Source organism: Pipistrellus hanaki, assembly GCF_964339955.1.
Source record: "Pipistrellus hanaki genome assembly, chromosome: 3".
NCBI classification, from domain to species: Eukaryota; Metazoa; Chordata; class Mammalia; order Chiroptera; family Vespertilionidae; genus Pipistrellus; species Pipistrellus hanaki.
This window is the reverse complement of record NC_140505.1, coordinates 141,369,808-141,384,357: the sequence shown is the minus strand read 5'-3', so window position 1 is coordinate 141,384,357 and position 14,550 is coordinate 141,369,808. Positions and strand designations below refer to the sequence as shown.

The following is a 14,550-nucleotide window of genomic DNA, read 5'->3' as shown; positions in this document are numbered from 1 at the left end:
TTTTATTCCTTCTAAACAAGCTCAATTAAAACCATCCTTACCCAGGATTGTGGGCTTGTTTTGCTTCAACACACAGAAATTTAAAAAGAAACCCAGAATCCTCGCCTTCAGAAAACCAATTGTAGCACACCCATTCTGAGTTCCAGCTCGCTTCCATTCCCTCCCAGAGAAAGGGCTCTAGCCAATGAGGCCCCGCCCCTTCCGCTGACGCCACCGACCGGAAGTCCGAAGACCAGGAGACCCCGCCCCGGGCTCAGGCCCTGCCCCGAGTCGGCACGTAATGCTACGTAAAGCGTTACGGTTTCGCGACAGCCCAGGCCCCACCCCTTAGGGCCAACACGTCGCGTAGGTCTTCCCGTAGGACACTGCGCCACCTCCTCACGCAGCTTTACGGGCCTAGAACAGCAACGCCCCGCCTCCGGCCTCCCTCCTCCTCCCCGCTCCCTCCCAGTTTCGCGACTCCTAGCCCGGAGCTCCCGCTATAATCACGTGATTGCCTCATCCGGGTCCTTTGCGTTCTCTCTCCCTCTCCCAACATGGCGGCCTCAGGTGAGTGAGCGGCCGAGTGCGTCCAAGGGCCGGGTTCCCAGGCCACTCTCCGAGCCTGATCTTCTGGTTCCCTGGAGTCGGGGGATCGGCGGCACTGCTTCCCTTGGGGTTTGGAGGCTGCGGCAGGCAGGCGACTTGGCCCCGTTGGGTTACCTCCTCGGGATATTTGGGGGGAGGGGAAGGGCACCCTCCTCCTCACCCCCTTTTCACCCCATCTGCGCGAGGTTGGCGCGGGGAGTAATGGTGGACTCTGGCTCGAGTTGGAAGGAAGAGGAGGCGCAGAGAGACCTGCGGGAGGCGGGAGGCCCTCTCATAGACGCGAAGCGCTGTGCCGGCGTGGAGGACAGGAGGAGGCGGTTGGCGCGCGGACGGTGCACGCTAGACCAGGTCTCCCCGGCGCGAGGCCGTTGCGGACGGGAGTGGGGGCAGGGGATTCGGGGGGAGGGGGGGGGGGACAGTTAGAACCCGAGCGCGAGTAGCTGGAGGGGCGGGAGGTGGCCGTGGTGCGCGTGCGCGGAAGGAGAGCTGAAGGTAGTGGAGACGGGCGCGCCTTAGAAGCACGCGCGAGAGCGCAGATGGCAGGGTTTTAGGTGCCTGTGTTTTGTGCCCTTCCACTTCCCCTTTTGGAGGGTGGCCCGGCCTGCGTGTGGAAAGGGTATAATGTTAGGTTTGGAGGCCGAAGTTACTAGAGTTAGGTGGGATTGGGAAACCCGCGGCGGTGCGCCCACGTGTTGGAAGAGAGGAAGCAAGGTGGAGTCCTAAATTTCTGGTTAAGTCGATACGTTTTTACCGAACGCGAACTAGACTAGCACGGTTCGTGGTGTTGGAGATACAATGACGAGCAAGATCAGATCCCTTGACAGCTTCCATTTTGGTTGAATTTTTATAGCTTCAGTGGTGGGATTCAGCTCTTTCTCCCCCCCCCCCCCCCCCCCGAGATATGGAGAACTAGGAGTGATTTTAAAATACTACGGTAGTTGCTGGAGTTGGTTTCTGTTTAACCTTCGTGGAGGGGGGGAATATCACTGTCATGCAAGTCTGTTTGCATTTCTAATGAAATTAGCAGTGAACTGTGCAACATTTTGTAGCATTAATTTTGGATCTGGGGACATACAGTGGGCATTCCTAATCTGAGGGTTCAACCCACGGAGATGGAAGATATTGGGGGGCAGGGATTGTTGTGTTGCTGGCGTGTACTATGTAGCTAGCTTGTACTGCTCATGTATAGACTTTGTATTACCTCCTAAACAGTACAGTGTAACAGTTATTTACATAGCATAACTTTGTATTAGGTATTCTAAGTGATTTAGAGCTGATTAAAAGTATATGGGAGGGTGTATGTAGTGTATATGCAAATACTGTGCCATTCTGTGTAAAGGACTTGAGCATATGAGGATTTTAGTATCCACAGAGGCCCAGGAACCAACCAACCCCCTGCAGTACCAAGGATTGACTCCTTCCTTTTTCCAGGCCTGACCTTGCATGCTACAAAATATTTATTGAACCCCTGCTATCTCTGGACACTCGTTTACCACCGGGAATTTATCATCTCTGTTATTACACAGGAGACTTAAGGATTGTGTGTGTCTTTGGAAAATTGAGGGAATTGAGGTGCATTTGAACATACCTTTTCGTCGATGTAGCACTGGACAACCAAGCACGTTTATGTCTCTTGTCTCGTTTGATGCTCTGAGATAAATGTAGCTAGATGGTGGTATCTCCCAGCTGAAGAAGATGAAATTATTTGTTCAAGGTCATACTGTATGCAGGTGGCAGAGCAAAGTCGAAATCTTTGAGACTCCTGACTCCTCCATTATCCACTTGGAAATAACAAGGTTGGCTTCCATGTCATAAGTTCTGGGTGCTGCCCAAAAGCTTCATCTGAAACAAAGTGCTTATTCAGCCTGCATTTGCCATCATAACAGCTTAGTGTCATATTTAGTGGAAAAGCTATACTCCCTTTCTCCATAACTTTTGTGGAATATTTAGAAGTGGAAGACATATTAGCAATTTGTGTCATTCATTTTACAGAGTGAGTGAAAACCAGAAGGGTCAACAGGATTAGTGATATCTCCTGTTCCATATTTACTCTACCTCCTTGGAAGCTCTCATCTCCTTTAATTCCTTAAATCTCTTTAGATTGTGAACTGTGCATAAGACTATGCTAGTATCTGTGCACGAGTTTACATCTGACAGTCTGCCCTTGAAGAATTTGGAGTTTATCAAAATTCTTTACCCAGTTTGAATCTTCTCCAATTAATCACTGATTTTGTTGAGTGACCAGTATTCCAAGATATTGGTTACTCAGCTAATATGGCTGTAGTGATTCTACATAATAAAAGGATAATATGCAAATTGATCCTAATGGTGGAATGACCAGAAGGACCTCTGGACCAATCACTATGATGACCACCTCTTGGTCCCTTTCCTGGGCTGGCAGGCTCCAATTGCCTGATGGTGAACAGGGAACCAGGGGTGGGTGGTGGGTGGTGGGGGATGTAGGTGGGGCCAGGCCACAGAGGGCTACTCCTGGTAGAGGTGGGGCCAATTGCAGGAAGCGGTGGAAGATGTCCCTGATGGCAGGCCAGGCCTAGGGACCCTACTGTGCACCAGGCTCTAGTAAAACTATAAAATTCTCAGTGTAATTCAGTATATTTCTTGATGTTAATTGTTTGATGCAGGTTAATTTTTGAGAGTAAAATGCTTTAAAACTGGAAATAGTATTTATATATGCCCACAAAAGGCCCTTTTCATTTGCTTAACACTTACAAAATGCCATTATATGTGGGATCTTGTTTGATTGTTTTTTATAGAAAGCGGATGGTGTCCAATGATAGTATGTACTCTTTAAACCACTTTGACATATAATTCACAAACCATATATGTATGGCTTATAATGCAATACGCTACTATTTGGTATTAGTCTCAAAATGGCCTAGAATTTATTCTCTTCATGGTGGTGAGAAAAAAATGAACTTCAGGTGGGTGGGTTTCTTTGTTTTTTAACCAAGTGCTTATTTGTAATAAGTATGTGTTTGTACATTTATAAGTGCATACACCAAAGTCAGTTTAAACGTCAGCAATAAATATTGCTTTGGTCCTAATGGTAGGAAAATACCCAAAGCAAGAAGTTACTTTTCAATGTTTATAGCTCCTCTCTTACAGATAATCTCCAAGTACTTTGTGTGGTAGTTAGCAGGATGTGTATTAGGTGCTTATTTTTTATTTTTATAATTGTCAAATTGAGTGGAAAGGGCAGTAGGCGTTTTCCTCTGACTCTGTCAAGATGAAATTGAGCAGAGAAGAGGGGTTCATATGTAACAACCCAGGGGTTGACATAGTGGAGCTTATTAGTTCTGACCTAGTCTTTATTCTCTACTCTGCTGAACTGTAATGCAATAAAGGAAAGGCCTCTCAACATCATGATATTGCATTGAATGAAGCTTCTTTTCAGTTGGAGCTCTAATTACTGTAGTTCTGATACTCTTGTATTTGGGTGCATTGATTGCATTTATACAATGCTGTTTCTTTAAGGAAACATTTGTTAACATTAATCTTTCATTCTGGAGGATTTGTCGGGATTGACTTCCTAAAAGAAACAACTTATCCATTAGCAGTCATTTATCCTCACCTCTCCAGCATTAATCTACGTTTCTTTGTATTTATCTATTCTGAATGTCTTATACAATATGTGGATTTTCATTATTAGCTTCTTTCACTTACAGTGTTTTCAGGATTCATTTGTATTGTAGGATATTTAGGAACTTAGATCTTAATGTCAAATTGTATAGACATCTATATTTTATCCGTTCATCAGTTAGTGGACATTTGGGTTGTTTCCAGGTTTTTTGCCTAGTATGAATAATACTGCTATGATCTTATACAGGTTTTTATGACACTTTCTGACTTAGCCTGTGATTACTAAAACATTCAGAAAAGTTGATAACCCTATAAAATAAATGGGACTTAGTCTGACAGGATCTAAAATTAAGAAACTTAATTTTTATTTTTAATATATTTTATTGATTTTTCAGAGAGGAAGAGAGAGGGATAGAGAGTTAGAAACATCAATGAGAGAGAATCATCAATCAGCTGCCTCTTGCCCACCCCCTACTGGGGATGTGCCCGCAACCAAGGTACATGCCCTTGACCGGAATCGAACCTGGGACCTTTCAGTCTGCAAGCCGACGCTCTATCCACTGAGCCAAACCGATTTCTGCAAGAAACTTAATTTTTGACAAAGACTCATCTGAATGTTAATAATTATTCAACTCCCCTTCCTAAATAAGAGATTAAGAAAGGTGCAGGAGTGGGCAGCATTGTACAACCAAAAGGCTTTATTGCTTATAGTACTTTAAGATATCCTCTGTTTTGAAATATAGAACTATCTGCCAGTCTCTCTGGATTTTATCACTCCAGTAGCTGCCAATTGTGTTTTTATTACCAATACAATGGAGTAATAAGAGGGACACATTCTGAGAAAAATAAAGCATATTTTTTACTTTCTGCAACCTGATAATCCTGAATACTTGGTTTATTGCCTTCACTTTTCTGCTATTGTACTTTACCTTGGGCTAACATTTCCTTTTATTTGTCCTTTTATTTATTGATGTGAAAATAACACTTAGAACAGCGGTCCTCAACCAGGGGCAATTTTGTCTTCCCCAGGAGGCATACAGCAGTGTCGAGGCATTTTTTATTGTGGGGTGGGGACTTTTATTGGCATCTAATGAATAGAAACTGGATATGCTAGTAACATTCTACAATGCACAGTACAGTCCTCTCAACAGAATTACCTAGCCTGCAATGTTGGTGATGTAGAAATTAAGAAACTGACAGTTAAGCTGATTAGTTGTATTTATTTTTTTTATATATCATAACATTTTGTTTATTAATGCTAGAGATATTTCTTGTTTTAGGACTTGTATTCCTTTAATTTTGAAAAATACTTTTAAGATGTCTTAAAAATAGATTTTTATTGATTTCATAGAGGAGAGGGAGAGATAGTAACATCAATTATGAGAAAGAATCCTTGTTGGACTATCTCCTGCACACCCCACACTGGAGTGGAGCCCGCAATTCGGGCATATGCCCTGACGGGGAATCGAACCATGACCGCCTCGTTCATAGGTTGGTGCTCAACCACTGAGCCATGCCAGCTGGGTTTAAGATCTATTATTTAACTATATGAGCATATAAAAGAGCTTCACAAGTACAGTAGGGCCCCTACCTTCAGGTGTCTCTTGGGCAGATGTCACTAATCACTAACAGAAAAAAAACATTCGGGGGTAAAGGTTATGATTGCTGGGCATATACTGTGTAGTTTTAGGTCTGCAATGGTTGCATGTGTACGGACAATATATACTTTTTTTTGTTGTTATTCCCTAAATACAGTAACTATATAGCATTTACCATTATTTTATATAAGGGACTTGAGCATCTGAGGATTTGGGTATTCATGGGGGAAGGAGCATGGGACTTGGATACCTAGAGATCACTGTACACAGTGCTTGTGAGTTACAATCGTAATTGAGGCAGCAGGCAGTCAGAGGATTTAATAAAGTTTCTGGGACATGTATTCCCTCCCTCCTCCTTCGCCCCACCCCTGTCCCCTTAGTCCGTGTAGGTTTGGTCTTAAATTGGGGCTTGTTTTGTGAAGTTGGTTTCACTTTTTAGCCAATTGGATTAAAGAAAAATGAGTTACGTAGATCAGTGTTTCCCAACCTTCTCTCATGATGAGAATCACCTGGTGGAGTTGTTAAAACACAGATTCCTGAATCCCAACTAAGAAGTGCTAAACTAGAATTTTTGGGAACATATAGGTAAAATTGTATACTTAACTAGTGCTCTAAGACAGATTTTATATACAGAGCACTAAGTTAGGTATGCAATTTTACCTATATGTTCTCAAAAATTCTAGTTTAGCACTTCTTAGTTGGGATTCAGGAATCTGTGTTTTAACAACTCCACCAGGTGATTCTCATCATGAGAGAAGGTTGGGAAACACTGACGTAGGTCATCAATTTGATCATTGTGTCAAGGAATTGATAAACCTTGAGTGTTAAAAACAATGTTTTGCCTTATAAAGAGAACTTTGTTGAAATCCTAAACATATGGGCCTAGATAGATATTAGAGGAGCAGAGGGCATAGAAGATTTAGATAACATGGTTTTTCAGTTTTTGGAATAAAATAGAGTGAAGCAAACATTGGCACCCACTTGATTTATTGATTTTACTATATAAAGGCTAATTTCTTTAATTCTGCTGCTTATATTGTGATTGAATCAGTTCTGCTAAATTCAAACAAATTAGAAATCTTGTGAAAGAGTTTTTGCCTCTTTAAATGAAATCTGGCATCATCCAACATGGATTTCTCAACCAGAAATTTTTAGAGTGGGCAGTGACAGAATCAGGGGAAGTGGAGATGTATGATTTGAAAAGGTATTCTACAACAGTGCTTTAATTTTTTTTGCTTATTATTTTTGGAATTTCAAATAACATTGAAGGAGACTTGTTTGTCAAGAGTCAAGGGGTAAAAGTTGAGAAATCCTGATCGAGAAAGTTGATTTTAGCCAAAAGCAGACCAAAGGGCAAGTTAATTTCAGATTCTGCATTTTTATTAGATGTGTATGTAGAACAAAGGGGAAAGGGATACCTTAATCAAATTCTTATTAATCTTATGTTGAACTTGATCCCGTTGTATAGACTAACCACTAGTTCTATTTTTATTGTCCCAGTGATCAGACAGGTTAATAATTGGTCATAGCTGATGACATTAAATTAAGTTTTGTGAGGGAAAGGTGCTCTAGTTAGTATCTTACTAGTCCCAGACAGTATATTTGAATTAGAGGACATAGAGAAAACTAAAATAAGCCTATACACTATAAGTTTTCTACCTCACAAGTATGCTTTATGTTTTATTCAAATTCCCTAGGCCTTTGCATACGAGCCAGGAGCAGCTTTCTTTGGAAGCATAGAACAGATCCAATATAACCTGGTTGATCATAAATTATACTTTTGGAGAAGGAATAGTATTAATTCCCTTGAGAGAAGCATGGAAACTTCACATTCAAGGCCATGTTTTCCCTGTGTTATTGCAGCCAAGTTCATCTCGTTTGCACATTGATACCATAATACTTCAAGTTCTTGCTATGTCCAAAAGATTATTCATAGCAAACGGACTTTATAGGAATAAGTTGGATTTTAAAAGAAAGGCGGGTAGGTACCAAGTGAAAGAGCACCCTTTTTAGTTAAGCGAATGGTGCATCAAGTTAACAGATTTTTCTTGGATTGAAAATTTAAAGAATTGGAACATGGAGGATGAACTCATGGCTTTAAAAGCCATGAAACTGATCTTTGTTACAATAAAGCTTCTTTTACCATGTAGTGACTGCTCTTGGGGGCCAGTTCTAGAACTTGACTTAGTCCTTTCAGCTCTGCATTAGCTATTGGTTGGTGCCATCTCGGAAGTACTGAGGACTAAATAATCAGTCCACTAAATGGAGTCTCTTGAAGATTCTTGAAGATTTCATGACTGGAAAACATTTAAATGTGTTGATTCTTAGGAATTTCTTATTTATTCCCTTTGGTATAATATCTCATTTTCATATGTGTTGTTAAGGTAGGGAAGGAGATAAAAAAAAGTTTTTAGAGGGCAGAGAGACTCAGCTATGTATACAAATCTTACCATTTTAACACTTTCAAATGACAGTGCATACAGCATGTTACCATGATTATTATAACCTGCCATGGAACTAATAACAAGCTGCTTACAAGCTGGGCTCCTTTGGGAAGAGCTCAAGACATGTATGCAGCTGAAACCGGTTTGTCTCAGTGGATAGAGCATCGGCCTGCGGACTGAAAGGTCCCAGGTTCGATTCAAGTCAAGGGTGTGTACCTTGGTTGCGGGCACATCCCCAGTTGGAGGGGTGCAAGAGGCAGCTGATAGATGTTTCTCTCTCATTGATGTTTCTAACTATCCTTCTCTCTTCCTCTCTGTGAAAAATCAATAAAATATATTTTTTAAAAGACATGTATACAAAACCCCGGGTTCAGTTCTAGCTCTGCCATCCAATAGTTCTGTAACTTCAGCATAATCATTTTGTCTGAGTTTTCATTTATTTTTCTGTAAATTTTGATGGCAGTGATTCCAACCTCTCATGGTTATTTTACAAGTATCAGACGATCTTCACAAGTGTCATATAGCCTGGTCGACGTGGCTGAGTGGTTGAGGGTCAACCCAGGAATCAAGAGGTCTCAGTTTAATTCCCAGTCGGGGCACATACTCGGCTTGCAGGCCCGATCCCCGGGAGGGACCATGCAGGAGGCAGGTTAATTGATAATGATCCTCTCTCATCAATGTTTCTATCTATCCTTTTCTCTCTCTAAAAATCAATGAAAACATTTTTTTTAAAATAAACAGTAGTGTCATACAGAATGTTATAGGGATAGGGATTTTGTTTTTATTTTTATCCCAGGAACAACAAATTTGTAACCTGTTTAAAAATGCAAGTAGTTGCTAAATTAAAAAGTCTCAAATTACATGAGTGAATAGAGTAGGGAATAAAAGGTTGCCCTCTCTGAAACCGGTTTGGCTCAGTGGATAGAGCGTCAGCCTGAAAGGTCCCAGGTTCGATTCCGGTCAAGGGCACGTACCTTGGTTGTAGGCACATTCCCAGTGGGCGGGGTGCAGGAGGCAGCTGATAGATGTTTTTCTCTCATCGATGTTTCTAACTTTATCCCTCTCCCTTCCTCTCTGTAAAAAAACAATAAAATATATATATTTTTTAAATGGTTGCCCTCACCCCAGCCTTTCTCCACATAAGGCACCCTTGAAAATCTTTCTAGACCCTTTTTCATGCATAAGAATACTGTGTATTTAAACAAAAAGAACTTAAAAGAACTTAAAGAATATGTATTCTGCAACCTTTTTTTTTTCTGTGCCAATATATTGTTTTCTTATATACATATGCATAGTATTTCTCCATATAAATGCCATCTTCTAAACCTTAGATAAACCTTTATGTTGCTTTGTGTGTTATGTTTTATTTTGTTCGAGAGGGAGAGAAAGAAATGATTAATTGCCTCCTGTACACCCCCCTACTAGGGCATCAAGCCTGAAACCTGGGCATGTGCCTTGAGTGGGAATTGAAACTGCAACCCTTTGGTGCATAGGACAATGCCCAACCAACTAGCAAAGCCACTCCAGCCAGGGCTGTGTTACTTTCTTTAGAAATCTTTTTAACAATAGTGCATTGAATAACCCTGTAAATACCCAGGTATTGATTAATAATCTTTCTGCCCTTTTTTAAAACAGCAAAAAAGAAGAATAAGAAGGGGAAGACTATCTCCCTAACAGACTTTCTGGCTGAGGATGGAGGGAGTGGTGGAGGAAGCACCTATGTCCCCAAACCAGTCAGCTGGGCCGATGAAACCGACGACTTGGAAGGAGATGGTAATTTTTCTTTTCCGTCATACTTCGGATTTTCATTATCTTCTAGACAAAACCTATTGTGTAATAATGGTGGCTCACACTTGCAATTTGAAAGGACTCATTTTGTAGAACCTGAAGTCTTATGTTTATATATTTTATGGAATTTTAGGTTTAGGTGTAGATTTGAGAGTTTGTAATATGGTCTAAAGTTGTGACTCAAGAAAGCTAGTTCTGGCTCTTGCATTAACAAATTTTTCTTAAGGTACATCCTTTTTAGTCTCATTCTTCATGTGAAAAGTAAGAACTGGTTTAAACTTCTTTGAAGTCCTCATAAAAGGAATATTGCAATGTAATCTATAAGCTGCTTATACTCATAGTGTCAAGGAAATTCATTCTAGGAGCTGTTATGAAGTCAGTGTGCCTGGGTAAATAAAAGTGGTCTGAGAAAAGGGTATAGGAATAGTAACTGATGGAAAAATAAGCAGAATTATGGGATGTCATTTGGACAAGTTCTATGACTAGGTAAGAGCTATATATAATCATTAGATATGGAATAAATCTGATTAACCTTTTTTTTTTTCCTAAAAGCTTTTGTTGTAGACTGAAAATAATTTTTCTATTGTAACCTATTTTCATAATAAGTTTCATAGATTGTACTTTCCATAAGTGTTGATACCTGAAGTACAAATTAATGGGCAATGCTATAGGAGCAAAATTAATCTTTTTTTTTTTTTTTTAATATATTTTATTGATTTTGTACAGAGAGGAAGGGAGAGAGATAGAGAGTTAGAAACATCGATGAGAGAGAGTCATCGATCAGCTGCCTCTTGCACACCCCCTACCGGGGATGCGCCCGCAACCAAGGTACATGCCCTTGACCGGAATCGAACCCGGGACCCTTCAGTCCCCAAGCCGGCGCTCTATCCATTGAGCCAAACTGGTCCCGGCTAATCTTTTTTTTTTTTTTAATAAAGGGAGGGTAAAATATGAAGAAAACTCTTCCTTTAGCTGAAAGGTAAGAATGAGAGCTATTCATAGTGGTTAAATACATCTGTCATGAGAGGGACCCAGGTCAGAATCCTAGCTCCACCAGGATCACAAGCTACTGCTCTACCATCTGTGTGACCTTGGCAATCTGAGTTTTCTTCTTTAGAATGAGGAACAATCTCAGGATTGTTAAAAAGATAAGATGGGGTGTAATTAAATATGAGGTATCTAGCACATAGTAATATTCCATAAGTAGTTGATATATCTTCTCTCTCTCTCTCTCCCCCTTCTCCCCCTTTTTTTCTACATAAAGAATAAGAATCACCATGATTCTATTAACTAAAGCCTGGGCCTTGAAATACTTAGAAACAAATAGACTTGAGTCTTTTTGTGTTGCTTTTCTGATTATAATATTACTGTTTCTTTCTTAGGGTAGCTTATTTAATACTTGACACTTAGCATAGGTCCTTTATTCTACAATGGCAGTGAGGGAAGGTTCCTCTAATTATGTCCACTTTTCTATTCTAGTTTCAACCACTTGGCACAGTAATGATGATGATGTGTATAGGGCACCTCCAATTGACCGTTCCATCCTGCCCACTGCTCCACGGGCTGCTCGGGAACCCAATATTGACAGGAGCCGTCTTCCCAAATCGCCACCCTACACTGCTTTTCTAGGGAACCTGCCCTATGATGTGACTGAAGAATCCATTAAAGAATTCTTTAGAGGATTAAATGTAAGTCTAAAGGTTAGGCAATTACCTAGATATGAAAAGTAGCATTATTGATAATGACGCTCTCTGATTTTCTGTGTTGAGAAAGATTCTAAAACTGTGTCTAGACTTGGAAGAAGGAGGTGTATAATTAAATGTTTAGGCTCCTTGGCTGAGAATGTTCTCATCCAACACCAATAGGACAATCTTAGAAAAATTAACAATACCTTATTGATACAGGGAGAGACTCTCAAACCTATGCCCCTTCTCATTAAGAAGCTTAAAGGTGATATACCCTGTTAAATGTTAAAAGGTAGAAAGTTTCTCTGAACTCAGCCATTCTGTTAATGATATTCAGCCATACATCAAGATTATTAATTTTTTGTAAGAACATATTTAACTTAGCAGATAACATAGTTTATATTAACAGTTTGCTTGGTTTAAAAGCTTAAGATAGTATTTTCTTGTTAAGTTTATTGGGGTGGCATTGATTAATAAGATTATATAAGTTTTCAAGTGTCCATTTCTATGGTACATGATCTGAATCTTGTATTGTGTGCCCAACACCCAAAGTCAAATTACCTTCCATTACCATATTTTTGGTCCCTTTTCCCCTTCCCTCTAGTAACCGTCATACAGTTGCCTGTTTCTGTGAGTTTCAGTTTTATATCCCACATATAAGTGAAACCATATGGTTCTTGGCTTTTTCTGACCGACTTATTTCGCTTAGCACAATATTGTCAAGATCCATCAATATTGTCGCAAATGGTAGTTTTTCATCTCTTCTTATGGTATGTTTCAAAATGCTGGTCTAGAAAGTTCAAGAGTATAGAGGTGATTAGAAGTTGTGTTTTTTTTTTTTTTTCAAACCTTTGATTAAAAAATACTAAGGACTTGAAAAAAATGAAACAAATGAGCAACAGGTTCAAGTTCTATCCAGTTTTTCTCCAGACTTTGCCAATGAGAAAAAATTTTTAAAAGCTGCTCCCTTCTATTTTGTACTTATTTTTATGTGATTATATTTTTAAATATATATATATATATTTTAATATATTTTATTGATTTAATTCAGAGAGGAAGGGAGAGAGATAGAGAGTTAGAAACATCAATGAGAGAGAGTCATCGATCAGCTGCCTCTTGCACACCCCCCACTGGGGATATACCCGCAACCAAGGTACATGCCCTTGACCGGAATCGAACCCGGGACCTTTCAGTCCCCAAGCTGATGCTCTATCCATTGAGCCAAACCGGTCCCGGCAATATTTTTAAATATATTTTTATTGATTTCAGAAAGGAAGGGGGAGAGAGAGAAACATCAATCAGCTGCCTCCTGCACGTCCCTTAATTGGGATCAAGTCTGCAACCCAAGCATGTGCCCTGACCCAGAATCATCCATTACCTGCTGGTTCATAGGTCAACACTCAACACTGAGCCTCATCAGCCAGGCACTGATGTGATTAAATACTGCCACCTACAAATTTTCTTTTATTTAATTATGTAGACCAACTAGAAGACTGACCTGTTCGTGATTTTCCTCTAATGGCCTCTTTCTCTGAATGTTGGATAAAATCTGGTCCATTCAGGCTTTTCACCTGTATGCCCGGGAACTGGTTTTTAGATACTTCTCCTTTCATGTTTTGTTCCTTTTTCTACTGTATCATGAGTTTAATTAAACTAGAATTTTTTAAAGACTATAATAAATCTACATATCAGAACCCAGAATAAATATCAAATCAGTGGTTAATAAAAGCATGATATGCAAATTGACCATACCGCCGCTACACCCACAAGCCAATCGGGAGTGAATATGCAAATAAAATCAACCAAGATGGCTGCAGCCACAGAGAGCAGGACGGAGGCTTGTGTTTCCCCAGCAATGGAGGAAGCCAAGCTTTCCGCCTGTCCTTGCCGGCCTAGGCCTCGACTCAAGGCTACAAAATTTCAATGATAGAAGATAAATAAAACCCAACAAAATTGGCAGCAGCCACAGAACTGGAAAGACCAGGAGGCTTGAGTTGCCCCCTGAGATGGAGGAATCCAAGCTTTCCGCCTGCCTTGCCTGCCCAGGTCTCCACTTCAGGCTATAAGGTTTCAATTATAGAAGATAAATAAATCCCAGATACCAGGGCCTCCACTTGGGTTGTCAGGGGGTGTGGCCAGCCTGCAAACCATCGCAAGCTCCTCGCCCAGGCTACCCCATGCACCAAGGGAACTCCCACCCTGATCCGGGACATCCTTCAGGGCAAGCCAGCTGGCCCCCATCCATCTAATAAAAGAATAATATGCAAATTGACCATCACTCCAACACAAGATGGGCAGTTGAGAAGGACCAGGCCTGCAGGGGAGGACAGTTAGGAGTAAACAGGCTGGCAGAGGAGTGGTTAGGGGGTGATCAGGCTGGCAGGCAAAGGCGGTTATGAGGCAATCAGGAAAGCAGGCAGGCAAGCAGTTGGGAGCCAGCAGTCTTTGATTGTGAAAGGGCTGTCCCAGATAGGAGAGAGTGCAGGCTGGGCTGGTCACTCCCTGTGCACGATATTCGTGCGCCGGGCCTCTAGTAGTAAATCAAAAGGGTAAGGAAAACATGTGGATGACGGAAAGGAGATGGTGAGAAAATAAAAGAATTTGAAAGCAGTCTTAAAATTGGACATAAAACATAACCTGTTGTAAATAATCAATAAAAATTAGTACCAGGGAATGTTTTATGAAACTTTAAAAGAAAAAAAGCCTGCCTTTACAATCAGAATAATAAATCTACATATCAGAACCCAGAATAAATATCAAATCAGTGGTTAATAAAGGCATAATATGCAAATTGACTATACCATTGCTACACCCACAAGCCAATCAGGAGTGAATATGCAAACAAAC

The 14,550-nt window shown here is 40.7% G+C and overlaps 1 protein-coding gene across 4 annotated transcripts in view; it reads left to right on the top strand.

Annotated features, from left to right (window-relative positions):
* The first annotated feature begins 294 nt into the window (after window positions 1-294).
* Window positions 295-14,550, top strand: part of EIF4B (eukaryotic translation initiation factor 4B) — a 35,361-nt gene continuing 21,105 nt past the window's right edge. The window contains exons 1-3 of one of the 4 annotated variants that reach the window (XM_084877308.1): window positions 295-549; window positions 9,866-10,003; window positions 11,498-11,706. In XM_084877308.1, coding sequence (XP_084733434.1) covers window positions 537-549; window positions 9,866-10,003; window positions 11,498-11,706 — 360 coding nt within the window. In that variant the 5' untranslated portion in view covers window positions 295-536. The remainder of the gene's footprint in view (window positions 550-9,865; window positions 10,004-11,497; window positions 11,707-14,550) is intronic. The other 3 variants (XM_084877310.1, XM_084877307.1, XM_084877309.1) reach the window with 3 other exon arrangements.